We start from the raw sequence: 27,641 nt of genomic DNA on the forward strand, positions 1-27,641 counted from the left end.
AAGATGGAGACTTGTGTTGCCTCCAAAACATCGTGATTTAATTTTGTTATTTTCATTTTTTTACCTACGTGACTTTACAAAAAAAAAATTATGAATCCTTGCAGTCACGAAAGCTTCAAATCTAGAAATAAGAAAGTGTGTTTCACTCGTGTGGATATATTTAATTCAGAAGCAGTTCTTTGACATCAACTTCTGCAGTGATTCTCTGAACACAGAGCGATGCGCCGCTAACTGCAGAGTTTCAAATGGGAGATTGTTCGTTTCAGGACAAGACACGGACAGCACGGCTGATATACAATTGAAGAAAACAAAGAAGCATTATCATACGATGCATCAGTACATCAATACACCCCTAATTCACATCTTCGTCTGGGTAAAAAAAAAGTATTTTAACAAATTTAAATTCCTATACAAGACGAGAAAAAAAATTCTAAAAGTCCACGAGGGTTGCACTATCAAACAAAAAAGCAGTTGTTATTTGTAAGCTCAATGTGTGCTGCTCTGATTAGTTAGGGCTTGTAAAATCGTAAAGATAAACAAATAAACAAAAACCCACCGGTGCCGTAATCCGCTATTGTTGCTCCTGGCTTCAAAGAGTCCTGAGACACAGACCACACGAGTGAACCACAATGTGTTTATCTATGCCGAGGGTACCAACAACACGCAAATGTTGCATTTAACGGGAGAGGCTTATCTAGAATAACATTTAATTTATCGAGCAAATGCTTTCTTTTAAATCAAGCTTACATTTTTTTAACTTACAAGTTACAATTTTGAAACTTTTAATGTGTGTGTATACCGAACTGTAAAAACATTTTAATGAAACTTAATTTTGTTTTAAGTTACTCACTAAGGAAATGTATTTAAAATATAGGTTAGGCATTAAAAAATTAGCTCATACTCATAATAAAAAGTTAATCACATTTTAGCCTTATTTTAGACGAATGATAACCACAGAATAGGAGACCTTTCTTCATACGATCAGAAAACACACCTCTTTAAAACCAAGTCCAGAGTATTGCACTGCTAATCTTATCACTGTAGATACCACAGAGGTTCATACAACACAAAGCAAGCAAAGTGGGTTTGTGGATTTGTGGTTAGCCTCAAAACAATAAGGGCGTGGTTGCGAAACATTGCCTGTGGTAAGGATAACACATGGCTCATACTTGTCATATGCAAAGCAAAAGTGCTGCATCGATCTACTTCCTTCACAAAAAAATTCCATTCATGTCCGAGCAACGTACAACTTCAATGGAGCCAAAGATTTGTGTTTTTTAAATTTCCAAAGCCGATGATTTCCGATAGTCGAAACACATCGACGGAAGAGTTGGAGAAGTGACCGATCTATGTAACATTTCGACCCGCTCCGACTGGACATCTGCAAAATAAATTACCTTTATAGCTCATTGTATTCCTCCAGTATAAATAAAGATTCTGATTCTGGTGTTTTAATCAGCAGTGACCAATGCATAGACCATGTTTGGCCTGGCAGTGACAACAACACTTTGAAGAGACTGGTTCAAGCAAGCCTAACTCTGCTAATGTAACAAGGAATGTTGAAACTGCTCCAATATACTTGCATTAAACCAATACTGCAAAGATGGACCCCCCCCTCGCCCAGAAAGCTGTACGCCCGAGGGGTTTGTGTAAAGTCAAATGCGTAGAGTCAAATGTTGGAAGTAGGCATGATGTGTTGTCACTTTTAAGAGTAATCGTTATAGTGACATAAATTCAGCTGATGAAGCGTGGTGCGGGGGAGATGATGATTTGATTGCTATATTGAGCATGCCTTCACGAGATAAATAAAGTTTCAAATATGTCTCACTGCCTGTAATGTACATTATGAGCAGAAAGCCAGGTCACAGCCAGAACTACACCTTTCGACTTGAACACAAACTTTCAAAGACTTTTAAAAAACTCGGCCAACATTTTAAAGCTATGGGTCGGGTTCGCAGGTTAGCAATTAGCATTACCTATTTTAAGTTAAGGTATAGAAATGATTCTAGGTGCGTTTAGACAGTTTTAAATTCATTACAGATTAGGGTTATATTGAATTCATTGAGGTTACGTTTTTTAACAGTTTAGAGATGGTTTTATAGTGTACGAGTTTAAAGTACAGTCGTAACATTCGAGTTGGTGTATATTTAAACTTAAGGCGTTTATTGTTTAGCTGTAAACATGGTAAGAATTTCAGTGAGTAAACCTCATGGGCTAATACTTTATTCATTTGCGGCAGTGCGGATGAAAGTTGCAAAGCAGGAAATGAAGGTTGTGTTGGAACACTCAGTGCAGATAGAGTTCGACAATGATGATGGATTGTGAGCAACAGCGCCACCCACAGGCATCTCTCACATAACGCGTGCTAAGCGCACGCACTCGTCCCACGGGCAGAGAGTAACGTGCCCTTTGGTTCTTTCGGTAAAGTCACGTATAAAGATAAGATAATAAATAAAAAAAATAGCACACGACGTTTCGATTGCAACACAAGCAATCATCACCAGGTATAAATGAAATAGCAACAAAAATCTCAGCAGAAAACTATAGACAGAAAACCTTGCATTACATTACATTTCGATATTTTGCTCGGTTTTTTAATTTAATGTGTCGCTCTCCCGTTCTCCTAATTTTCAAGCTTGCTTACTTTACCACCCGTCGTCCTACCCATTGACATGCTAATTTTTTCTCTAACCCCCTCCCTCTCTCCGCCCCCGCCCCCTCTCTCTATTTAAGGCCTCGTCACAAAGACTTTCTCTCTCTTTGTGCCTATGTGTTGCTCTCTCTCTATGTATCTTGGTGATATCTGTCGGCTTATATGTCTGTCTATAGTTTTCTGGTTAGATTTTTGTTGCTATTTCATTTATACCTGATGATGATTGCTTGTGTTGCAATCGAAACGTCGTATGCTATTATTAAATTTATTATTTTATCTTTATACGTGACTTTACCGAAAGAACCAAAGAGTAATTCCTGCAGTCACGAAAGCTCCAAAATTAAGAGAGTAACGTGCCGTCAAGCAGGTGAAGGCGCGCACGCTAACCATCGAACAAATACGAAAAGAGTGCAATAATTAACTCGTACAGTTTTCATACCTATTCATAGTGGTGTGATATAACTGTGAAGACCGATCTTAACTTCTGAGCTCAGGCTGGGGTAGAAAGTGTGCTGTCCCCCAAAGACAGTCACTGCATCGCACGCTTTCAGACGTGCCTCTGCGGCCGTCTGGAACGCTCTTTCCTCCAATATGAGGAAGCCACTGGAGCTATGCACTTTTAAATCTACATTGAAAACTCATTTCATTAGAATTGCTTTTGGTGTTTAATTTGTTGTCCTTCCCCCGCAGTTGTGAGTAGCACGGTTGGCTGTGTACCGTGCGAAAGAAATTCAACATACATACACACGTCTGCTCTGAAATTGTGCATTCCGAGCGTAACTGTAGCATTGCTACAGTAACGCAGCACGGACTGAAACACGATTATTTTTATCTGTAAATATTTTTTGGATATACGGAACGTTTACAAATGGATACCCATTTGGATTCTACATGTGCTGCAATGGCGATAAATGGATTTGAATCGCGAGGGGTCGGGAGAGTTGAGTCGTTATATCCCGACAATGTAAGAACTTTGAGGAGCGTCTCACAAAGAGCAGGTAACAAGGTTAGATTGAGGTTAATACTGGTAGGAACTACCTGGTTCCACCAGCCCACAGGGGATTGTGTCCGTCCGTCGTGCATCCAAAAATGGGAGGGGTGGGGCTGGGTGGAGAGGGGAGGGTGGGGAGGGGCTGGGTGGGGAGGGTGGGGAGGGGCTGGGTGGGGAGGGGCTGGGTGGGGAGGGGAGGGTGGGGAGAGGCTGGGTGGGGAGGGTGGGGCTGGGTGGGGGGGTGGGAGGGAGGGGTGGGGCTGGGTGGGGAGGGGCTGGTCACCCCGTGGTGCCCTTATAAAACTCAACGTTTAACCTACTCACGCCGGCTTGTGCCCGCCCTCACAGTCGGCCATATTTGCGGAATACACCACGCCACCGTTGACCCTGGCCATTGACCGAGCAACCCAACGTTCCTACCAGCTCCCTCCGCAGGAATGTGTTATATCGGTCAAAATAAAATCTCATAAGATTAATTTGAAAATAAAGTCTTCCGAGAGGGTGGTTTCCCTTTGATTTGTAACTGCTGCACACTGCACTCATCAACTCGCTAACATCTGAACCGCCTAGAAATGTTTGCCGACCAAACCTCAGCATTAAGGCTAAGGTTATAGAGATGAGGTTAAGTTAAAGTTAGGACAAGGGGGTTAGGAATACATTTTCTTGGACTTAAGGTTAAGGTAGGGCATGGATTGGCCTAGAGTATGGTTAGATACTGTGGTAAGTTTGGGGTAGGACTATAGTCTGGTTGGCAATGTGGTTATGATTAAAGCTAAGATTGCAGTTGGCAAGTGTGGTTAGCGGCTAGGGGTTGGGTTAGCGGCTGGTTAGATAGCCTAATGGCGAGGGCTAGTGGTAAGAATTGGTTGACAAGTGTGATTAGGGTTAGAAGAAGGGCTAGGATCTGGTGGACAGTGTATGATTATGGGTCGGGATAGGGACAAGTTGGTGAATTTTACATCTGACGTGATTAGGGATAAGAGCAAGGCTCGGGTGCGGTTGGCTAACGCGATTCACTGCCAACAATGCGCCTTTCCAACGCATCGCCAAATCTTGTATTTGTTCGTTCTCTCTTCGCTCGCTTGCGGCGTCCGCAGCAGCCCCACGCTCACCGCGAGCACCGAGTCGAGTTTTCGGCGGACGCTCTGCAGCCGCGAAGGGAAGAGCGACGCGGCAGCGGCCGCCGCGTCGCCGGTTCCGTGGCCCAACGTCTCCACGGCCGTCCACGAAGCGGGGCCCGCTGGTCCCGTGGACCCGAGCCACCGAGGGCCGCGCGAGTTCCCCGCCGTCAGGTGGCCCGGTGCGGCCGACGAGGGCTCCTGCACGTCCCGGTAGCTGCGGGCCTCCGTCTGTGCCACTGGGCGACGCAAAAAAAGACAAAGATCCCCCCGTATAGCCTGGACAGATTGTTGGTGGCAAGTGCCTGTTAGCGAGCACTTACGAAGGCCGGGCACGCGGCACACGAGGGGGTGGGTGGTCAGCACCACACCTGGCCGCCTTTATCTCCCTAGTGCCGATGTTTACACATTGCACCAGGTACTCATTTGAGGCTGAGGCGAGGCCCAGGACCGATTCAGATCATTGTCACTGGTGTTGGCCGTGAGTGGGAATAGAACTCGGGTCGACGGGTTCGTAGTGCAGCGCGCTAACCGCTACACTACCGCGGTGAACACGTAGATCCACGCGCGACTGGTCGGTCCGGAGTCGATAACCTCTATTCAAGAGCATGCGAAAGCCAAGTAGCCCTGAGTTCAAGTCCTCCTCGGCTATGTCTCAAACCATCATCCCTCCTCCTCGGACGAGAAGCACTTCGTGGTAAGTGAACAGTGATGTTGCTAAGGACAGACTGGCCTCTTGTCATGGGAATGTGGAATTCTTGGCACTGCCTCAAGGCCTGCAAATAAGAGGATGGCTGTCCATGTTCATTTGAATAGGGAGGCAGACTTGAAATACATTTTCATAATTAAACATTTGTATGGTGTAGAGAAGCCTTGATCCAGCAAGAGTGGACAGATCATCATAAAGGAGGTGACCATTGCACTCTGGGTTTTCCAGATCAAAATGTCTCAGCGACGTTGATTTACATGCGGACTATTTACAGGTACTGGAAACAGTAGCAGCAGAATTAAATACTGCATATTAGTGAAGCATCAGTCTTCTGCCGTACCTTCTGCACACAAGTAAAATTGCTCACAGTGGAGTGAGATAGGTCACACTGCAGACCACATCTCTCCCCCTGTATCACGAGGCCAGTGTGGCAAACGATGGTAAATCAACCTCATGACTGATATGGCATGGGGTGGGGCAGTGAACAAGCAGTTGACTGGCAAAAGGCTGCAAATCATGATTCATCCAGAAAAGCCTCATTAAATCTCAAAACTCTTTTCTAGAAGGGCTTCACATTTGGATATTTGGGAGGAAACCAGACCATGTGGATGAATCCCACGCAAAGGATGGGATAATGCTCAAAGACGGGTTCACAACCTACTTGCTGTACCATCTCCCGACTGCATCACGCAGCCCAGCGGGTGTGAAAGTTTCTCAAACCTGCAGGATCCATCAGCCCGTTCCTACAACAAAACACATCTCTGGACCACAGGTGTATGCCACCACACCCCGTCTGGCTCATAGATAGCTGGAGGGTTAGCTGGCACGTGAGCAACTGTTCTGACGAACGTCAGCGTCAACGCGGCGGGGCCCACCCTTGTGGTCGTAGGCGAAGACAAGAACAGGCTGCGCGTCTCCGTGGCAGCAGAACGCCACCATGTGCTCGTGTGGGTGGAAGTGCACGTCCCGCACGGGGGCCTGGTAGCCCAGCTCCGAGTACATGGCCACCTGGTCTCCTGCAGCCAAAACGGTGGCACACCAAGACGCGGGTCAGGCGAGTTCACTTCACCAATGCTGTTGGCTCCCCGGCTGCGGAGCGAGCGAGCGAGCGACGTCGATTGGAAACTCCGCCAGACGAACGAACCGAACGATTTTCCCTTCTACGTGACTTTACCGAAAGAACCAAGAAGATGAACCGAACGATTTCAAGGTTGTTATCGTGGCGCAAAAGCTCGCACAAGTCCAGTCACTGAGGTCTGACGGGCGTCATCTGTTTGCAACTGGAAAATACTGCCGGGGAGTCATGATGAAGCATGCCACGATTCAACCCCTCCCACCCACAGATATTTGATCGTCACAACTCCAGGTCGTTATTGCTTTTTTGTGCACCTCTTACCATCTCACTTATTCCATATTATTTGTACAGCTCATTTTCGCTCAATGAGCCGAAATGTAACATTTGCAGATTGTTTACAATCGTCATGAAATGTAAATCCTGTGATTCTTCAATGATTTTTGGGTTAGGCCAGGTAACAATCTGGTCAAATTAGTATCGCTACGGTAAGATGAACAATTCTCGCAATCAATTTTTCTTCAACTTAGCGGTGAGCTGAAACAATAGCAATTGACGGGTTAAACGCCGGCTCGTACACGTGACAATTTAAGTTGTGTGGCTGTGTCGTGTTTTGGAGAGTCTTAACGAGATGCATTTTGCTAGATCTCAATCACTATGTGGCCTAACCCAAAGACCAATCATGAATCATAATCTAGGCTGATAAAACTCAAATATTTAGTAAGCTCCTGCTGCATCTTGCAAACACGTACTGAAGCCGCATGTCCCGTCACCTCACGCTGGAGTCTAGCGCATGTGTAATGACGTAGTGACATCTACTGGTTGGAAAAGGGAAGCGCGGGTACAGGCACCACTATAAACATCATCCAATCCCAACGGGAGAGGTATCTGGGCCACAGGTGGAGGGCGGGGCTAGCCGAGATACTCCGGGAACTGGCTAGAAGGTTCCACGAGAGGGCGTGGCCGGAGGCGGAGCCTAGCCGTGCCTGCGGCTATATAAGCGGAGGTGGACTCATAATCAACGTTTGGTAATTGCATCCAGCATCATCGGGCAATTCGCCAGAATGGTGAGGCTCTGCTGTGTCTCCCGTTCTTATATAGAGCAGCAGCAGGGCGACTCGTGGTCGGTGTGGGGAGCCTTGGGTCCGGACTGCGTCGCTGCTCGCCGTCATCTCTCTCCGTCGTTCGGCCACGTGGCGGATCTCCCGCGAAGTCCCACCAGCCTCGCCGGCACGCCGCCAACCAGCGGCGAGGCCGGGAGTGGGCAGACGGAACCACGCTGTGGGATCGACCATGTGTAGCCTGTAGGGATGCTAATATCTACGTGTGTACTCGGAGAAGGAAGAGGGTAAGGTTGGCCTGTGGTGTACCCGAATGTGAATCAAGAAGAGAGTACCCTCTACACGACGTGTCGCGGAAGTCGCTCATTACACATGCAATGACTAAGAGAGAAGATATTTCCTTGGTAAAAATAATGCAGACACTCTTGAACAGCTTTAGGACCGTTAACACTGTGAGCTTTCTGAAAAGCATGCTTACAGATTTGAGAATTGCAAAGGCCCAAAATATACATGGCTCATTGAGATTATAACCAGTATAAGAGCGTCAGCTTACTATCGATGTTTTCGTACGTGTCAACCTGTGATCATTTCTGTTACTCAGCATGCAATATATGCGAACGATCATTGACTAAAACAATTTATCAATTGTATTCGATTCCAATAAAAACTCTCCGTATGTCAGTAATTCAAACGACAGTTGCACTTAAACACGAATGAACCAGCATTTGGATGGATTGCCAGGCGTTATGGAACAAATAAAAGTAAAAGAATATCCAAAGCATGTTATTTATGTCAGTGTTACATGACCTTGGTTGATAGCTATAATCAACTTAGTCTACAATTACCATCCTCATCATCCCTTTCGGAACTCCCACTTATCAAGGCTGCTCCATCGAGTGCGTAGAGTGCCACAGTGGTGAGATGTTAACTCCCTCGCCTGGTATACAGGAGGTCGTGGGTTCAATCCCGACCCTAACGTCTGGATATTTGGAGCTTGCATGTCTCTCTCGTCATAGTCGCGTGGATTTTTCTCTGGGTCCTCCGATTTTTCCCTCCACATTCAAAAATGTGCGTTTTTGGCTGCTATAAATTTCCACACGATAAACCACTTAATTGAGCTTTCATTATTTGTGGCCAAGGTCACTTCTTAAAAATAGCTATATAGCTCAGTGGGCCTTGCCTGGTAAAATAAAATAAAAAGAGTTAAGTTAGTTATAAAATGAACAGCGATTGTACTATTGTACAGGAATGTGTCATTTTCACTGCTTGCTCTGAACCACTATAGAATATGAGCACCACCTCATGCTCATCTGGGCATAGGGACATAATACTTGTTTTGTTACTAATTAGTAATTTAAGCATTACTTGTATAGATTAGTCAATTAAATAAATGACAGGCAGCAGGACATATACCATGATGTGCTTCTGTTGAGTTGTTCTCAGCTGCAATCGGCTTCCTGTTGCATTGTGTACAATGTCTAACAAGGGAATATGATGTTTCTCTCTCTCTAAAAGTTTTGTATATACGGTCATACAAATAAAATTCAGCAAAAACTGAAATCCATCTATTGAAAAACAACATTAAAACGACACAAACTGTTGAGAACAACCTTCTCTGTCTGAGAACAAACTCAAGTTACAGGTCAAGGTCATGAAAAACTTCATGAAAAACACCACAACAACAAAATAACACTCATTTTAAAAATATTCTAGTTATTGTACTGAATTCGAGAAGCCAATAATGCACATGTCTTGGTGTACTTCACCCATGTGACCCAAAATTTGGGGTCTTTATTGAAATGCCTCAATAACAGCATTCAAGCAGTGCCATTCTGTGTACCAGGGCCACATTTTAATTTGATACAAGCAAATAATGGGCATCTGCACATACACACACACATCAGTATATCATACATATACGCATACACATTCAAGAGTGGCTGTGGAACTAAATAAATGCTTTTTCTACCAATAAGTCACATGCAACAAAACGCTGCATGACAGTGAATATGTTCCTGAACATTATTTGAAACTATGGGGTCCATCAAGAGAAAACATCGTGCAAAACACGACTGTCCTTAACCATTGTTATTTTTATATTTAATTTGTTTTATTTTTTATTATTTTATTATCTCCCTTCTAAGTGACTTTACCGAAAGAACCAAGAATATGTCCTTAACCAATTCATTAAAGACCTAAGGATGCTCCAAAATCTTACGGATGATCCAAATGCACATGGGCTCGGAGATCGAAGTCAGAATCAGAGCCTGTAATTATCCTGGAGAAATCCGATGAGCTATGAAGCTCTTTTCAGAGATGTCGAGTAGAGGCAGATCAGAAAGTTCCAACTATACAAAAACAATTACACTGGTCAACACACTTTTTTCTGGCATAAGGTATTCCAACGGTGCTGATTCCAAATGTGGCATCAGTTTTTGTCTATCACATCAGGTTTTTGAGATATCAAATATTGCATTTTCAATAAAAACTGCAGAAGAAAAATATTAAATAAATCTGGATATCTACATAAAATGATATTATAATCACACTATCCTAAAAATACAGCACCATATTTTAACACTAAAGCAGTCACTGACTCGCAACAACTTGCAATCATAAGTGACAGAGTTAATTTTGGGTAAAATCAATGAAAATGGGGTATGCCGATAGCATAAAAATGAGATGTGATAGAGCAAATCTGAGATCAGATTTGGAATCAGCACCCTGAAATTAGTCTAAAACAGCTGCAAAAGTACAGGTCAGAATTTTTTTTTTTTGTTGACCAGTGTTATAGGAGTGCAAGGTATAGGAAGGTAAGAAAATCACTCTAAATTATAAAAAAACTAAACTATCTTTATTTTTCACCAGCTAAAAAAACCCACTGAGCTATTAGTTATTTTTCAGAAGTGACGTGGCCACAAATGATGGCTCAACAAAGTGGCTTATCACGTAGAAAGGCATAGCAGGCAAATAATCTAAAAGTCACCGGGACATCAAGGGCGCGACATCGCGAGCTCAAGTTCACACACCTGCACTGTGGAACATCGGGACGCTGGGTACGGGCTCAGGTGATTGGCTGTCCAATTTGTTTCTAACTCCCCCTCCCCCCCCTGTTGGCAACGTTAACCTAAGGGGGAAGGCCACATGCTAACGTACCTGTGAACCGGTAAGCACTAAGTGGGCATAGAGTGGCAATCCTGAGAAAGAGCCACTCACACCAAAGGGCCACCCAGGTACAGAGATGAATTGTGTTTGCCCCGTCTGGTCCACACAAACACACCCGAGCGGTGATGATGAGCTCAACGCGCCTGTGCTTTCTGCGTCCGTGCACGCTGGCCAAACAGCGCGTGTGCCAATGGATGAGAGAATTTCCACTGCTTTACTAAACTGAATATTTTTTTAAATCCTTTATATTAAGTTCACTTGCGCGCTTGCTTGCTTGCTTACGACCGTGCAAATCTTTCGGTCGTTTTTTAACCCACTTCCCGTGATCCAATCGAGCTGACATTTCCCACACAGACTCGTTGTGCGTGACAATGTATTTTCGTGAAATTTTTTTTCCAAAATTTTACACTTTTTAGGACAAAAATATTATATTTAATTACCAATTGCTTAATGGTGGCATGCAATCATCTGACCCATAGGTGGCAGCCATGTCAAGCCAGAGGACGAGAGGACTCTAGCCGCCACGCATATAAAGGATTTATAGTGAAAAACTTTGTTTTTACGGGTTAATTTTTTCTCAACTGTGGTGCAGTGCCATTTACCTTGGCAGTGCAAATACAGCTGTCCAGGAACCAGTAGCTCTGAGCCTAAGTCATTAAGCTTGGTGCTCATAATACGCACCTCAACGCATCACATTTGCTGCAGGAAAAATACATACAAATTCAATCCAATGCACATCCCAGCGCATTACGGCTCATCGCTTCCTTCCTTCCTTCTAAAATTAGAAAAATGCTGTTTTATACTATGGCCATGAATTTTACCAGGGTTATTACGATGTTAGTGTGCGCATTGTCTGTGTATGTAAACACAAATACCATAGGCCTTTTTGTCTCGAGAGACAATTCTTTTGCGCCTTACGAGGTCAGCTGTAGGTTTTGCAGCGCCTAGAATGACTTAGTAGGCCAATCCTTGAGTGGCAATCGTTGGCGCAAAGCCCGGGCAGGTTATTCTGGACATCCTGGATTGCCCATGCGTCAGGATCCCCCCCTCGGCCTTGCTGGTGATGTCCAAAGGAGTGCGTAGCACGACGTTCGGTACCAGTTTGGCTGCGGGGGCTGCCGGGAATGTGCCGCTGCGCGTCACAAAACCGCCTGAGGGGCCCCACTCCTGATTTTCTGTCGGGGTTTAATCCCTTAGCCATTGACTCTCCCGAGACATGATAATTGTTTTTTTACCCTTTAATCTGGCAACAAAACTGACACCTTTTTTAATAATAAAATAAAAATAAAAAGGTGTCAAAACTGACACCTTCTTTAATAATAAAATAAAAATAAAAAGGTGTCAAAACTGACGTCTTTTTTATAATAAAATAAAAATAAAAAGGTGTCAGTTTTGTTGCCAGATAAAAGGGTAAAAAACCAATTATCATATTTTGTTACTGGCAAATTGAGGTTACAATGGTGTAAATGCTTACCCCGAGCTCTCATACTCTGATGGTTCATTGTCCTTGAGTTGTGCGCCTTTTGGCGTCATCTGGTCCAACACCATGTGAGACTAGGCTCTAAGGAAAGCTGTCTCGGGTGTGGACCAATCAATTTCAAGGACAGTGCATACATTATCAGTTATGTTTTTTGTTTGCATTCCGACTGCAGGTATTGTGGTCAATGCAAACATGACTCTTTGTAAAAAAAGTGTCAGTTTTGTTGCTAGATACAAGATTAAAAAAACAATTATAATATTTTGTTACTGGCAAATGAGGTTCCAATGGTCTCCCGAGACACTCACAAGGCAGTGATAAAACCGCGTGACCCTGGGAGGGGTCCTTACCAGGTACTGACAGCCGGGCCAGCTGTGCCTGGGATTCGCGTAAGGCAGGGTCGTCACGCCCTGAGGCAGTTTATCACAAACTACCCGCTACCTAAAACACATGTGCTGTTAACATGCACCTACTAAGACTGGCAGAGTGCACGAGTGGATGGTGTGACCAGTAGCACAGCTATCCACCATTGTCTTGCAGCTCCCATCTTTTGTACACTGGACCAGACACTCATTTGAGGCTGAATTAACATACAGTAGGCCGGGTAATATTCAGATATCACTTGCCACGAGTGGTGCAATGCCAGGAATTAATTCCAATGGAGCTGGGATCACAGCACAGTTCAGTGGCCACTGCAACACCACTCGCACATAAAAGACAGAGACAAAGATCCTTAAAAGACTGTTGGTGCAAGTGCTGTTAGCGAGCACCTATGAAGGTCAGTAAAGCACCACACCCAGCCCTTTGTGTCTCCCCATGACCAATTCAGATATCATCACGGGTGTTGACCGTCAGTGGGGGAATCGAACTCTGCAAGGCGGCTTCACAGCACAGAGCACTAACCGCTATGCCAGCGATCTCCACACACACTCATACATGCACATGGCATTTAAAGAACTTGAACCCATTCGAAAAAAGGTCCTAACGCATGAGGTGACAGCAGAAAGGTGTGAACAGCGCTCACAAGTATACAAAGGGGGCAACGCTTAACAGCGCTAACTGCCAAGCACGTTGCACTCTGTGGGCTCAGCCGTAACACCTTGCAGGTGACTTTTAAAAAACGTGAGGACGGAGGGACCCCCCGCTTTGAAGACTGAGACATCAAGGGAAGACCTGGGAGCTCAAGCACACACGTTACGCTCACAGACTGCCGGCGTGGTAGGGCGTGCGGAGGAAGAGGGCGGCAGGCTGCCAGATGTGAGAGGGGAGGGGGGAGGACCCTGCAAGGAGACGGGGCTAAGCAGGTGCGCTTCGAGTGAGCTCTCAAGAAGCCTCATTCAGGACGGACTTGGAGAAGTGACAGGAATGTGGCCCAAGTATTGGCTGACAATTGACGGTCAGTCAGCCGGTGTCAACTGCCTCTTGAGGAGGTCAGCCAAGAGAGATGTAAACTATTGCCACACACACCTGCCTGAAACATAAACCGCTGTGGAGTGCTCCTAGCCGATGACTATGAATGGGATTTGCTGCAGAAAGACAACCCACATTTGACTACAGCACAATCAAGGGAAAATCCACACAGCTTTTACAGCAACGTACCGAGGTTAAATTTGCGATGCACTCCTAAAATCCCACAGGAGGGCAAGCCGTGTACAAACACCTGAGCAAAAACTTTAAGGAAATATGTAACCGACAAAAAACAAACAATTATTATTTCGTAGATACACACTCAGGATTTGTGTTGCACGCTGCCCATCAAGAGGATGAAACTTTGTAAGTGACAAAAAAAACTTAGAATACATTTTCAGTACTGCTTGAATGACACTGATGTGCCGATAGCAATTATTAAAAACACTCCAAAATATCCTCTTTCTAAATCTTCCTTTCCAATTAACAAAGCCTCAAAAGCATCTTGGAAGCCTGCGATACATAACACAGGTGTATATCTACCAAACAATGGCTATTTTACACTATGAGACCTCCTTTACCAGTGGCAAAATATAGTAATAGGTTTTTACCCTTTCAACTGGTACAAAAACTGACACCTTTATACAAGGGATCATGTTTGCAATAACCACAACACAAGCAGTCAAAATGCAAACAAAAATAAACAACTATGATAATGATATAGGACAGTGCATATCATTATCATTATCAGAGTTGTTTCTTTTTGTTTGCATTTTGACTGCTGTGTTGTGGTTATTGCAAACATGATCCCTTGTATAAAGGTGTCAGTTTTTGTACCAGATGAAAGGGTAAAAACCTATTACTATAATGGCTATTTAGTTTTTTGGGCTGCGTCTTTTTTTAATAACATTTCCATACACTTAGTCTGTATGTTCCAGGTGATAATCGGAATTTCAGATTAGCATGACAATGTCGATATTACAAACCAAAGCACAACGATCACAGATCTTCCCGTGGACGCGTTGGCCAACACGCACGTGCCTGCCTTGATCCCAGGGTTAAAGGACACACCGGGGCACGCGGAGGCCAAGACCAGGAGCCATACCCGTGTCGATGTTCCAAACGTAAGCCACGCCATCCTCGCTGCCCGACAGCAGAAAGGTTCCGCAGGGGCTGACGCAGCTGTGCACGCGCTCGCGTTGATTTGAGGCCCCCGTGAACTTCCTGGTCACCTGCCTGCACAGACACGGCCGGTGCCACGACTCGGAACGCTGCGTCGAAAGCTGCCCAGAGTCTAACGGTTAGCGCAGCTTTCCGGGTGACTCATGCCTGCGATCCAGCGACTTGGGAGGTTGGGGTTGTGGATGAGGACAAGATTGTGCATGTAAGATGCCCACCAGCAAAGATAGCAAGGTAACCATAGGATGTATGTATGTGTGTGTTGAACTTCTTTCACGCCGTACATAGCCAACCGTGCTCATCGGAGGTGCGGGGGAAGGACAACAAACTAAACACAAAAAGCAGTTCTTAGGAAATTTGTTTTCAATTAAGATTTAAAAGTGCCTAGCTTCAGTGACTTCCTAATATCGGAAGAATGCCTCAGAGTAAGTATGTTACCGATGTACATCTACACGCGTGTTCTCCGCTTGTATGTGTATGTATTTTATCGACACTCTGGTGTTTTATCGCATGCAAACAACGCTGAAAGCCCAATGAGGCGTAATAACATTCGCCTCATGCCGCGGATTACAAGGGGCATATTCACTCACACTCGGACGTCGATGAGGCGCAGGGCGCTGTCTCGGGCGTGCACAAGCAGCCTGCGCCCATTGGGATGAGCCCATAGGTGGTTAATGGGGACCCCCTTGAGGTCTGGCTCTTTGATCTCCTATTTGGGGTGGGAGAAAAGCACAGGGACCATCAATCGGCACATGGCAACAGGACAACGCCAAGCTGTGCCTTTACAATCCAAACACATTTATAATCCAACAATATTTCATTGTGTGGTGACAATACGCAGCTCACAATAAGATGGTTCAGAGCTCTAACACATGGTTGGAGGTCGAATCAGCCCATCCTGAGTCTATCAAATGATTATAAGTCAACAATAGCCATTCTATAGAGAGTCTGGTTAACACCACGGAAATGTGAGATTTCCACAAAAGACTGCCAATATAAATTAGCAGCACCCAAAGCTCAGTGAGCAGAGAGATACTTTGAATTGACTTTGGGCTTTACTCAGGGAGGAATCACAAGAGTATGTTTTTAGCAGAGTTGTTCTTGGGGTGTTTGGTCAATTTATTTTTTTAATGTGATTTTACTCACGAGAAAAGTTTTTACTATTCTGAGAAACCCCGCACAATTGAGCCATACTGCCACCCATGCCAACTCATATCCCAAAAGGTGAGTGTCTCACACATTCAGTTGGTCCCGAGTGCTACCTCCAGTAACAAGGGAGGCGAGAAAATTCAACGCACACACAAAGCCATTATTTCTTCTCTTTTCACTAATTTTTACCAAATTATATTCCTATTATAACATCGGCATCATGCCATAAGGCAAGGACATTCTTATTCTGACTTCTCACAGATAACAGCACACAAATCTAGATTAGAAAATATGCCCCCCAAAAATTACATTAAGAATTAGCTTTAAAGTCACTTAAAATTGCCATCTTAACTGATAATGGATGCAATCCTTTAATATTATATGTCCCTTTTGTCTCGTGTTAATCAAACCAAATGTTTACATTCTCACAGTGGAAAAATGCGAAATAGCATGAAAAACTAGATTACATTATTGTTTATTTTTGTCGTTCACTGTTGACTGAGCCAAAACCACCCACTCGCTAAACTTGAGAACTTAGCTTAGCAGACAATTACCTGAAACTCGTATGAGAACCTAGTGTCTATATGATGACACTAAACTGCTGAGACATGGCATTAGTTTCCAGAATCAACCCGGACACTTCTTGCCAGCACACACTCTTGAGCGCCACTGGTCAATAATAACACATTCCTGCGGAGGGAGCTGGTAGGAACGTTGGGTTGCTCGGTCAATGGCCAGGGTCAACGGTAGCGTGGTGTATTCCGCAAATATGCCCGACTGTGAGGGCGCGCACAAGCCTGCGTGAGTAGGTTAAACGTTGAGTTTTATAAGGGCACCACGGGGTGACCAGCCCCTCCCCACCCAGCCCCACCCCTCCAACCCCCACCCAGCCCCACCCCCCCCACCCAGCTCCTCCCCACCCTCCCCTCCCCACCCCTCCCCACCCTCCCCACCCAGCCCCTCCCCACCCTCCCCTCTCCACCCAGCCCGACCCCTCCCATTTTTGGATGCATAACGGACGGACAGACACAATAATCCCCTGTGGGCTGGTGGAACCAGGTGGTTCCTACCAGTAACAACACTCAACTTATAATGCTCACAGTACAGTATTTGCTTACTCTTGCAGAGAGCGACTCTTGGAGAGAACGACTCACAATCATGAGGAGCCACAGACAAGCGTCAAGGACAACCGCATGGGTTGTCCTTGACGCTTGTCAAATTCGACCCCCAAAGTACTGCGGTCTTCTATTTACTTGGGTGTAATCGGCCAATTAATGAGTGCTGACATGTGGCAGGACACTGGAGAACCTGGAGAAAACCTACGTGTACGGGGGAGTGGGGGAGGTGGCAACACTCTGTTCCCGTACAGATGGAACAGGTGGAGTCCACACTTTAGCTGCAGTGCCCTTTCCTGGCAAGCCAAGGTTTTGCACTTTGATGGCCACGGGCAAAAGAGTTTCTCAGACGCTGTCGCCTCGACAGACCTGGTTTTCACCTGAGGACGGCTGCTTGCGTTGTGGCCGAAACGTCGTGAGAATTGTTTTATTATGTTTTATTTTTATTATTTTATTACTTCCCTTCTACGTGACTTTACCGAAAGAACCAAGAAGAAGTTTCTCAGCATTCAAGTCATCATCTATCAAGTCCGCCTACACAGTGCTGGCTGACAGGAGTGCGCCACCATCGTCCTAGGTTTACATTTACTTTATTACATTAATGAGTTTCAATGAGTTTCATGACAAAGTCAAGAACAGCAAATACCTACAAAAAAAGCCCATGGGCAGTAGGGAGAAAATTCAGTCCACCGCAGACAATTTAAGGTCCCCAGTCAAAACCCATGTAAATTGCCCATTCAAGACCAATTTCACAAGGCCACATCACACAATGGCAGAATGGCTCCTGTAGAAATATTTTGCATAATAAAGATGGCCTTGAATGGCTGCACATTGGTGAATGAGTGTGATTAATTTCTACGCGTAACCCATGATGCATTTAGCAGCATTGATATGCGGGATTTGGGATGTGTGCAGCTGCTACACTGCTTTGAGATGTTCACCATATACTTGTCGGGAAGTTACATTTAAAACCCCAGAGTAATGTATTCATATATAGAGGCCCTTAAAGTGATTCATTGAATTGTCAAAATTGAGTGTCATGAGATTATTCAATCATTGTGTCACCTAAATGTAAACATTCGCATAAATTAACAAAAAAATGAATACTCTATTCTTTCGTTCGTTTCTTAATTTGCTTGTCCTGGCAAGGGTCGTGGCGGCAGCATTTTGAGTGGTCCAGACCTCCCTTTCCCTGGCAACGAACTCTAGATCTTCCCGATGAATTCCCAGGCGTTCCCAGGCCAGCTGAGCGACATAATCCCGCCAGCATGTCCTGGGCCGGCCCCGGGGTCTTCGCTCAGTGGGACGTGCCCGGCAGAATTCCATGGGGAGTCTACTGGGATAGGGGGGGGGGCATCTTTCCCAGGTGCCAGAACTACCTCAACTGGCTCCTCTCGATCCGGAGGAACAGTGGCACGACTTGGAGGCTCTCCCAGATTACAGAGCTCCTCAACCGATCACGGAGAGTGAGCCCGACAACCCTGTGGAGAAACCTCATTTCGGCCCCTTGTACCTGCAATCTCATCCGTTTGGTCATTAGCCAAACGTCATGACCATAGGTGGGGGTTGGAACGCAGATCGATCTGTAAAACGAGAGCTTTGTTCAAGAAATCAACTCCCGCTTCACTTTTTCGATTTAAAGCTTCTGTCACTGCAGGGATTCTTCTTCTTGGTTCTTTCGGTAAAGTCACGTAGAATGGAAATAATAAAATAATAAAAATAAAACATAATAAAATAATTATCACGACGTTTCAGCCACAACGCAAGCAGCCGTCCTCAGGTGAAGAATGAAACACCACCAAGCTTAAATATACGCTCCAAGCTTGGTGGTGTTTCATTCTTCACCTGAGGACGGCTGCTTGCGTTGTGGCCAAAACGTCGTGAGAATTATTTTATTATGTTTTATTTTTATTATTTTATTAATTCCCTTCTACGTGACTTTACCGAAAGAACCAAGAAGATTCATGTCTATCGTTTATTGTTAACTTTACATTTGAATCACAGTTCCTATGATCACTGTTACATTGTTTTTATAGCTTTATTTTGGTGATTTCGAAAAGTTTTGGTTTAGCCATATTTGTTTGTTGAAGTACAGAATTAGACTTATAACTTTAATCTAAATTGTCTTATGATTGTTATTGTTTGACTTGCATTCCACTGGGATTTTTGCACACAGCGTTGTAATACGGTGGGTTTTTTCTGTAAGATTTGCTGGTATATCCAGGATGTTTCTGTTGCGTGTCGTCGCTTTAAGATGTTCTCCGTTCATATTTTGTTTGTTGCGGTTGCACCCGACTCAAGAGCCGCATGGCTCACAGTGCTATACCTAATTAATAAAACTTGAAAACATGAAACTTCAAATATCATGAAAAGGGGTGAAGACTAACAATGGGGTGGTGGGACAGCCAAAGGACAGAAAATGCCCAAGATAATGTCCACTGCAGAGTTAGAGCGATGAACTCAGCTTGCGTGGGAGCAAGATGGATCATGGCATTATGGGATCATGGTGAGCGGTTGAATTGTGGGAAGGTCTTAATCTACCAGTGGAGAGGTCAAGGCCGATGATGAACACTAAAACATAATTCAGCTCTAAGTAATGCTTAAGGAAGGCCTTCAATCTGCCGTGATGAACAGAGCTGCTACAATATTCTGACTTTTACAATAAATTTGTTAGGTTTCATCACAGATTTTCCACATCAACCATCCGACTCCAAAAAGTATTGTAAACTGTGTCACCCGGCGATGGGATAGGCCTGAATAATTTGAAATATAAAATTGAATAGCATTCTTTCTTTATACAGAAAAGCCGCAATCGGGATCTTAAGACTCGTTATAGCTGAGTCTTGGAATGAAATGTTTGACCAATTCCATTTTAATGAGTATGTTTAAATTTACATGAACTTGTTTCTGTGCATTGGTGAGATAATACCATCAAATATGCTACACACGAGAATCTAGTTTTATCATGGAATGTGCTAGCCAAGTGCACCAATATGACCATTAAGAATTCCCTGAGATCTCCAACTGCCAAGAGTAACATGTGTTATAGGCTGCGGGGGATATCACAGGAGAAGAGAATGCTGTGGCAAAATTAATTGTTGTCTGTACTTCTATGCTCCCATGTATATGGTTCGCGCCTTCACCAACCCGCATTGATCAGTGACGTGGGAATTTGGTGAAATAACCCTCACGACTCCACACGGTGTGGAGAGGCTCTCATCCAGCAGTGGATTAACTCAAGCGCTGGACTTGTACAACCGCACATCTTTACTCGACACGTTCCACTCGTACCTTGGTCACGGCCCAGTCGCGCACGGGGTCGCTGTTCGCTGTCTGACTCACAAAAGTTTGCCATACAAGAACAACACCCGTGCTGTCACCGCTGAACATCTGCAGGCCTGTGGTGAAACAAACAAGCGGGGATTTTGTATGGCGCAAAAATGCAAACACACCGCTCGAGACGCTAAACAAAGTCACACGCACACTCGTTTCCCAGGCACCTATTGAAAGAATTGCTGAAAAATTCCCCACCAAGGTTAAGTATGTCTGCTTTAGTTTCTAAGCATTCTGTTCATGGTTGTGAGATAGATGGAGTGTGCATTTTTTAAAATGCTGTGTATTTGGGTTTTTTCTCCTTTGCATCTATTATTATATAACCTTGACCACAGCGACCGGAGCATGCTTTTTGTCACATCAGCAAAAGGATTCAAATATATACATCAGTATTGTGAATGCATCATTCAGAATTATAGTATTCCTGAGGTTTTTGTGATTTGTGCATTTGCTATGAAATCTGGCATTCCACAGATTAATTCATATCACGACCATCAGACAATGGGTCAATCAACAACCAAATCCAGACAATGTAGAATGTGTGGGCAGAAGAAATGCATGAGTGCATCCACAACAGCAGGCTAATGTCTGCGGATGTGTCACAATCATGCACAATTGGCTACCCTTTCCACAATTAACTTTGAAAAAATGAGAATCTTTCTCTTACTAACACTACGTGGTGCTGAGCAAGTGGAGCACATGACACATTGTCACAGAAGGGACAAATTACACTTGATATTGTGTGGGGCGGCACTTAACGACCAGTAGATTGACGAAGGGATGTTGTGTTACTTGCATGATTTACAATGACCACTGCCAACATCCCAACGAGTGGCACAGCTCATAAGATGGCCAACATCAAATATAATTCCGAAACGTACATTGGCAGTCATTCAGAAGTGCACAGGCAGATTTTACCAAACCATTGATCACAATGATAATGACGCAGATAATCATGACAATAGGCAACAATAGATAATAGTAATGATCTTCTTGATTCTTTCGGTAAAGTCACGTAGAAGGGAAATAATAAAATAATAAAAATAAAACATAATAAAATACAATTCTCACGACGTTTCGGCCACAACGCAAGCGGCCGTCCTCAGGTGAAGAACAGGTCTGTCGGAAAGACAGCGTCTGAATGGGCACCACCAGGCTTGGCAGCGTATATTTAAGCTGGGTTGGAGGGGGAAGGGCGCCTTGACAAAGGAATTTGCACATCAAGATGAATTTAGCAAGTTGTGCAAATCTGATCAGAATATGAGCTTGTACTTGCAACTACGATTCTCCCACTTTCTCCACCACAGCACCAGCTTGGCTCCATTTCCTCTGAACCGAAACTGAAGTGGTTCAGGATGGTGGCGACCGATTGACGACGACGACCACGAGGACCCATCACTTACCATCCGCGTCGAAGCACACGGCGTTGACGTAGCCTCGGTGGCCGTCCAACTCGCGCAGGAGCCGGCCGTCGCGTGTGCCCGTCGCGCCGCCCACGTCCCAGGCTCGAAGCACGCCGTCGTATGCGCCCGTCACGGCCACCGCGGCGGTGGCGGCCGGGTGCAGCTGCCCCGCGTACGTGAAGCAAGGGTGGGGCAGCACCTTCTCCGCCGCACGCACGCGTCCCTCCACGTTCCACAGGCTGTGATAGCGGCAGGGCAGGACGGGCGAGAGAGTGTGCGCCGCAGTGAGCTGAGTACTTGGCTGCGAAAAATTTCCAAATGGTGATAAGCCACTTTGTTGAGCTATCATTTGTGGCCAGGTCGCTTTCCGAATAAGAGCTTTAATAGCTCAGTGGGCCTTGCCTGGTAAAATACAAAATAGTTAACAGTTAATTCTAGATTTGAAGCTTTCGTGACTGCAAGGATTCATACTATTAGGTTTTTTGGTAAAGTCACGTAGGTAAAAAAGTTATCATTTTATTTCTATTATTATTACAATTATTTTATTATTATTTATTTTTTCCCTACGTGACTTTACCAAAAAACCTAAGAGTAGTTAACAGTTCTGTGCACCCCAGCGCATTTCAGCACTTGCTGATCGCACATGTTCGTGGAGCTCCCTCCCTGCCTGTGACTGTAAAGTTTTCCGTCTCCTGGCTTGCAAGGGTATGGCAGTAAAGCAAGTGGATTAATATCTGTCCGTACAAGCAGACTTCAGTGTTACCACCCTCGCACGCGTAGGCTTTCTCCGGATCCTCAAAATTCACTCGCACACGTATAAACAAGCATTAATGCAGTTGGTCATACGTCGGACCACACAGCTATGACAATGATTGGCAACGACACTGGCTGCCTTCCCGTCTGCCTCTGATTTCCCGCAACTGTGAATCATTCCCTCGCTCTGAGAGCGAACTAAATCTGTGCGCATTACACATTTATTCTTAATATTATGAAGCCATGGGAGCATGGTTCCTTTGGCTGAAAGGTAAAATATGGCTGCTGGTCTCTGTGAGCCACACCAGACGCGCTAGTCCAATACTGCAACGGGGTTTGTTGAATCGTGTAGACACCAACGCATGTGTGGGGTAGCCGACTTATATGGCTGCGAGGTGGCTGGTAGGAAGCAGCACAGAAAGTAGGTTTCTGCAGCTAACCTATCTGTGTAGATTTTTGAGTGCTGTGACATAGCTAGTGTTTCTATGGATGCCCTTGATGTGCATAACAAGTCAATAAAAAAGTTCAGGCAAAGATTTCAAATGGAACGCTCATAACGCTTTCTTTAAAGAATAGATAATTATAATTTTATACCGAGTCTGATTGTTTGCAACATAGGGGTGTATTTTTTAAAATTAATTTTAAGGAACATGGATAAACCATTGATGAGAGCCCTTTCTAAATATAGATAAAAGCAAAGAGGCTAATACAATGCAATCCCAGCAACTTTTGTTCAATTCTAGGCCATAAACGCAGGTAGCAATTTGATCCTGAACCCTGCTTACCAAGTGATCATCTGGTGCATTGAAGAGGCAACATCAATGCGAGGGAGACAAAGGCAGCCAGGGGTATGTGTTATTTTCAACACCACCTCTTCATTTGCTGGACGAGCCTCAACATGTGCTCACTAGCTGCTGCACCTGCTGAAAACAGTCTGTATGGCTAAATGGGGGATTTTCGATTTAAAGCTTTCGTGACTGCAGGGATTCATATTCTTGGTTCTTTCGGTAAAATAAAGTGGTTTTCACACCTGATCATGATTGCTTGTGTTGCAATCGAAACGTCGTGAAAAATGTATTTATTATTTTTTATTATTTTATTATTTCCCTTCTACGTGACTTTACCGAAAGAACCAAGAATATAAATGGGGGATGTTTGTCTTTCCTTGGTAGATGGCGCATAGGTGGGTGACTACCGTGCAGTTCCATCCGATGACGCTGAGAGAAGGTGTGAGCTGTCATGTGACCAGGAAAGGTCATACACGAGACCCAGATGTCCCGGAAGCTCCATCAACAGCTGGCCCGATGGCACCTCAAACACTGACCACATGAACAGAACAGAGAACATTAGCGTAAACAAATCGCATTTATACTCTCTGATTCTTTCGGTAAAGTAACGTAGGTAGAAAATAAAGAAAATATCTACGTGACTTTACCGAAAGAACCATAGAGTATGAATTCCTGCAGTCACGAAAGCTTAAAATCTAGATTGAATCGCAATTACTCATTTAAGTTTGTCAATAGCGCTTCCTGCATCGTGATGCCAGAGAGGTAGAGCCAGATATTTTTTTGTTATTTTTGTTTGTGCACCACTGCCAATGCAGTATCACCAAATAATCAGTTTAAACTTGCCATAGCTTGCCTGAAAACTAGACGCTCCATGCAGCAACTCTTGATGTTGACCTGCTTTTGTATGTACAATAAAACCTTGGATTGCGAGCATAATTCGTTCCGGAAACGTGTTTGCAATCCAAAGCACTCGTATATCAGTTGTGATCACGTGACGCTCGGCAGACAAAGCGTATACGCGTACTACTCGCATTGCAAGACCTCGCTCGTTTATCAAATGAATATTAATTTAAAAATTTTGCTCGTCTTGCAAAACACTCGCAGACCAAGTTACTCGCAATCCAAGGTTTTACTGGAGGTTGAACTTCTTTTGCGCAGCGTACTTAACCAACCGTACTAACCGTGCTTTTGCCAAAATACACTGTCTCCACGCGATAACAAAAAATGTTTTTGTTTATTCTGTCAGCCTATTGTCTTTCCAGAGGAAGGTTAGGAAAGAAGCATTTGTTTAAGTAAGCAATTTCTAGACTGGAAATATATTCTACAAAAGTATATTTATCAATAACACCCGGTAATCTAGCGGCAGTTGTTTAACAAGCCTGGCTGCCGATGTGAATCAGATGGCCCATAATTTGATTACTTAAAATATCCTGCTTGGGATATTAAGACTAAAAATGTGTTTGATTGGTAGGTAGACACATAACTGAGCTATGGCTTACATCTGGTTTTCCCAAAATGTGTTTGTGTACGGTATTGTTTTTGCAAAACACATGTTTTGCCTGGGCCACCGTCATGTTATAAGTGTAGTTTACAAGCTAGCCTTAGGCAACAAATATAAACTCTCCAAAGCTGCGCTCCAGAGTATGCAGGAGTTCAAATTAAATCTGTTTCGCATGCGAGTTTTCACATAAACCACATTCCAGTAAACGCTGCCATTACTGGTTACTCATATTTTACAGAAAACGGCATGTACGTCCACAAAGCGTACAGATCGTGGTAGAGTGATAGAAGGTTATCTGCTCTACGAAGGAAATCGTGTCTCATCAAAGCGTCCCACGTGAGACGACCGTAAGGCCACAACGCCATCTACTGACGCAATCCGTGTCCTATGGTGTGGTTTGTACTACAGCTGGAAGTCACTAGGGGTGGTAACGTTTCATTAGTTAAAGTTGCTTAATTACAATTCGTACATATTTAAAGATGTTATACCACTAAAGAATGGAAAGATCTTTACCACCATACACACTACCTACACCAAAATTACTAATAAAACCATTCCCAAGTGCCACTACCCCAATATTATGTTTCTTGCAAAGATCCGCACTCCAATCATCGCCGAATCCTAAAATTAATCGCTCTCCGCAGTTCGCGGCAACTCTCATAACCCGCGGGGGCGGTAATCCTTACATTTCTCAAGTTCACCGTTGCATTGAAAAATAAATTATTTCTCATCTTGTTCATATTGTCCATGTCACGGTCTGTCTTATTTATACTAATTCATTAAATCCATGAGTCTATAGGTAATATAACATTTTCATAGAATTAGAATAATCATAATCAATTCGTGTACACACTGCCATGAGGATCGTTTTCAATAGATACATTTAGACACTTCATGCAAAAGTCAGTGAATTTTTTATGAAATAAACATTGAGACGGCACGGCACGCCAATCTCCCGTTTATCGCCCTGAGCCAGTGATATAAATTCCACATTCCTATTCAAGTTCATTTATTAGGTATATCCCTGTGAGCCATTCGGCTCTTGAATCGGGTGCAACCGCAACAAACAAAAAACATGAACAAAAAACATCTTAAAGTGACTATATGACTGAGTGCAAACAGAATATCCAAGAAAAGACAGTAAAATATTGCAGAAAAAGCACCGTACACAAAAATGTGCAAAAATCCCAGTGGGATGCAAGTCAAACAACAACAACCACAAGACAACTTAGATTAAGGCCATCAGTCTAACTCTGTACTACAACAAACAAACATGGACAAACCAAAAACTTGTCGAAAATCACCAAAATAAAGCCATGAAAGCAATGAAACAGTGGTCATAGGAACTGTGACCGAATTTTCACAATAAACGACGTAATCAACATGTACTACCAAACTTTGCAGCCATAGCTGGCTGCATGAGTCACTCCACAACAGTAGGAGCATCAGTCGGAGTATCAAAATTTTTCAATGCATGGCATGGGCAAGCCTCTCCATAGGACAACCACTATTGGGAATCTCCCGCAAGGTGGTTCACTCATAGTAAGAATCAATTTGAACCGAATACAAACCTAGTAGGAATCCCATACAAATTTTCAGTGATGATTATAAAGCCTTGCAAATGTACGATGTGGCCACTGCCCACAACAGGTGCAGTGGCTGTGGTTTCACGACCAACGCTGCGGGTAGCCAATAACAATTAAACCATAATCTAAAACAATAAACAATTTTTATTTTACCAGGTAAGGCTCACTAAGCTATATAGCAGAAACGACCTGGCCACAAGTGATAGCTTAATGAAGTGGCTTATCACGTGGACATTTCTAGCAGCCAAATACTCTAAGTGCATGTTAATTCTAGATGTGGAGGGAAAAACAGGAGGACCCAGAGAAAAATCCACATGACCACGGGGAGAAAATGCAAACTCCAAATATACAGGTGTCAGGGTCGGGATGAATCCCATCCGCATCCTTCATACCGGGCGAGGGATTTAACATCTCACCACCGCGGCGCTGGGACACGCTCACCGAACACAGGATGGCTGTCGCGGTGCACGCACGCCGCCGCCAGCGCCCGCCCGTCCGGAGAGAAGCGCACGCGGAAGCAGCCGGCAGTGCCAGCCTTGAGCGTCAGTGCCAGCTTGTTGGGGATGTAGCAGGTCTGCCGGGGGGCGTGAGGTCAAGACACGAGGCGGGAAGTATGATACAGGCCAAGGGGGAGACGGCGTGCAGGATGGGACAGACACGGATGCGTTGGTGGCAGAGAAAGCAGCATATGGAGACAAAGCTGGGCATGATGCAAGTGGAGGTGTAGGCGAAAGCGTGTGAGAGGGAAGAGAGAAGCAAGGAGCTGTCTATTCAATAAACCTCTCGCTATACTTTCCTCCAGCACCAATATGAATTTGATTATGAATGCTGAAAGCACTGTACACCATGAATGAATGTTTATCAACATTAATTGAGAAAAACTGTGCAGATAATGACCAAGAATAATTAATTCATGAAACATGCAGCGGTCAATTCATTTTAAATGTGCTAACGAAAGGCCAGAAACTGCTAAATGCATCGTTATGAAAACAAAAAGTGTAAGGGACTGTGTTCGCAAAGGTGCACACACGAGAAAAACACTCAGCAAGTTGGTTAATAATGCCATCCTGACTATAATAAAGGGGCCACTGCCTCTGCTAACAATATTTGTGTTATAAGGCAGAATTATGGCAAAAATTGGGAGTTATTTAAAATTGTAACTTCCTATATGGAGGTAACGC

General features: G+C 44.4%; 1 protein-coding gene across 1 annotated transcript in view; it reads right to left on the minus strand.

Moving 5' to 3' along the window:
- AHI1 (Abelson helper integration site 1) overlaps positions 1–27,641 on the minus strand; it is an 80,594-nt gene that overhangs the window by 34,159 nt on the left and 18,794 nt on the right. Inside the window, exons 13-21 of the mRNA XM_078866206.1 lie at positions 26,902–27,034; positions 23,781–23,904; positions 21,833–22,071; positions 20,388–20,494; positions 15,423–15,541; positions 14,759–14,889; positions 6,347–6,487; positions 4,757–5,001; positions 557–599 (exon numbers count right to left, since the gene is read on the minus strand). Of these exons, the coding sequence (XP_078722332.1) occupies positions 557–599; positions 4,757–5,001; positions 6,347–6,487; positions 14,759–14,889; positions 15,423–15,541; positions 20,388–20,494; positions 21,833–22,071; positions 23,781–23,904; positions 26,902–27,034 (1,282 nt within the window). The remainder of the gene's footprint in view (positions 1–556; positions 600–4,756; positions 5,002–6,346; positions 6,488–14,758; positions 14,890–15,422; positions 15,542–20,387; positions 20,495–21,832; positions 22,072–23,780; positions 23,905–26,901; positions 27,035–27,641) is intronic.

The sequence above is a fragment of the Lampetra fluviatilis genome, chromosome 22 (assembly GCF_964198595.1).
Source record: "Lampetra fluviatilis chromosome 22, kcLamFluv1.1, whole genome shotgun sequence".
Lineage (NCBI taxonomy): Eukaryota > Metazoa > Chordata > Hyperoartia > Petromyzontiformes > Petromyzontidae > Lampetra > Lampetra fluviatilis.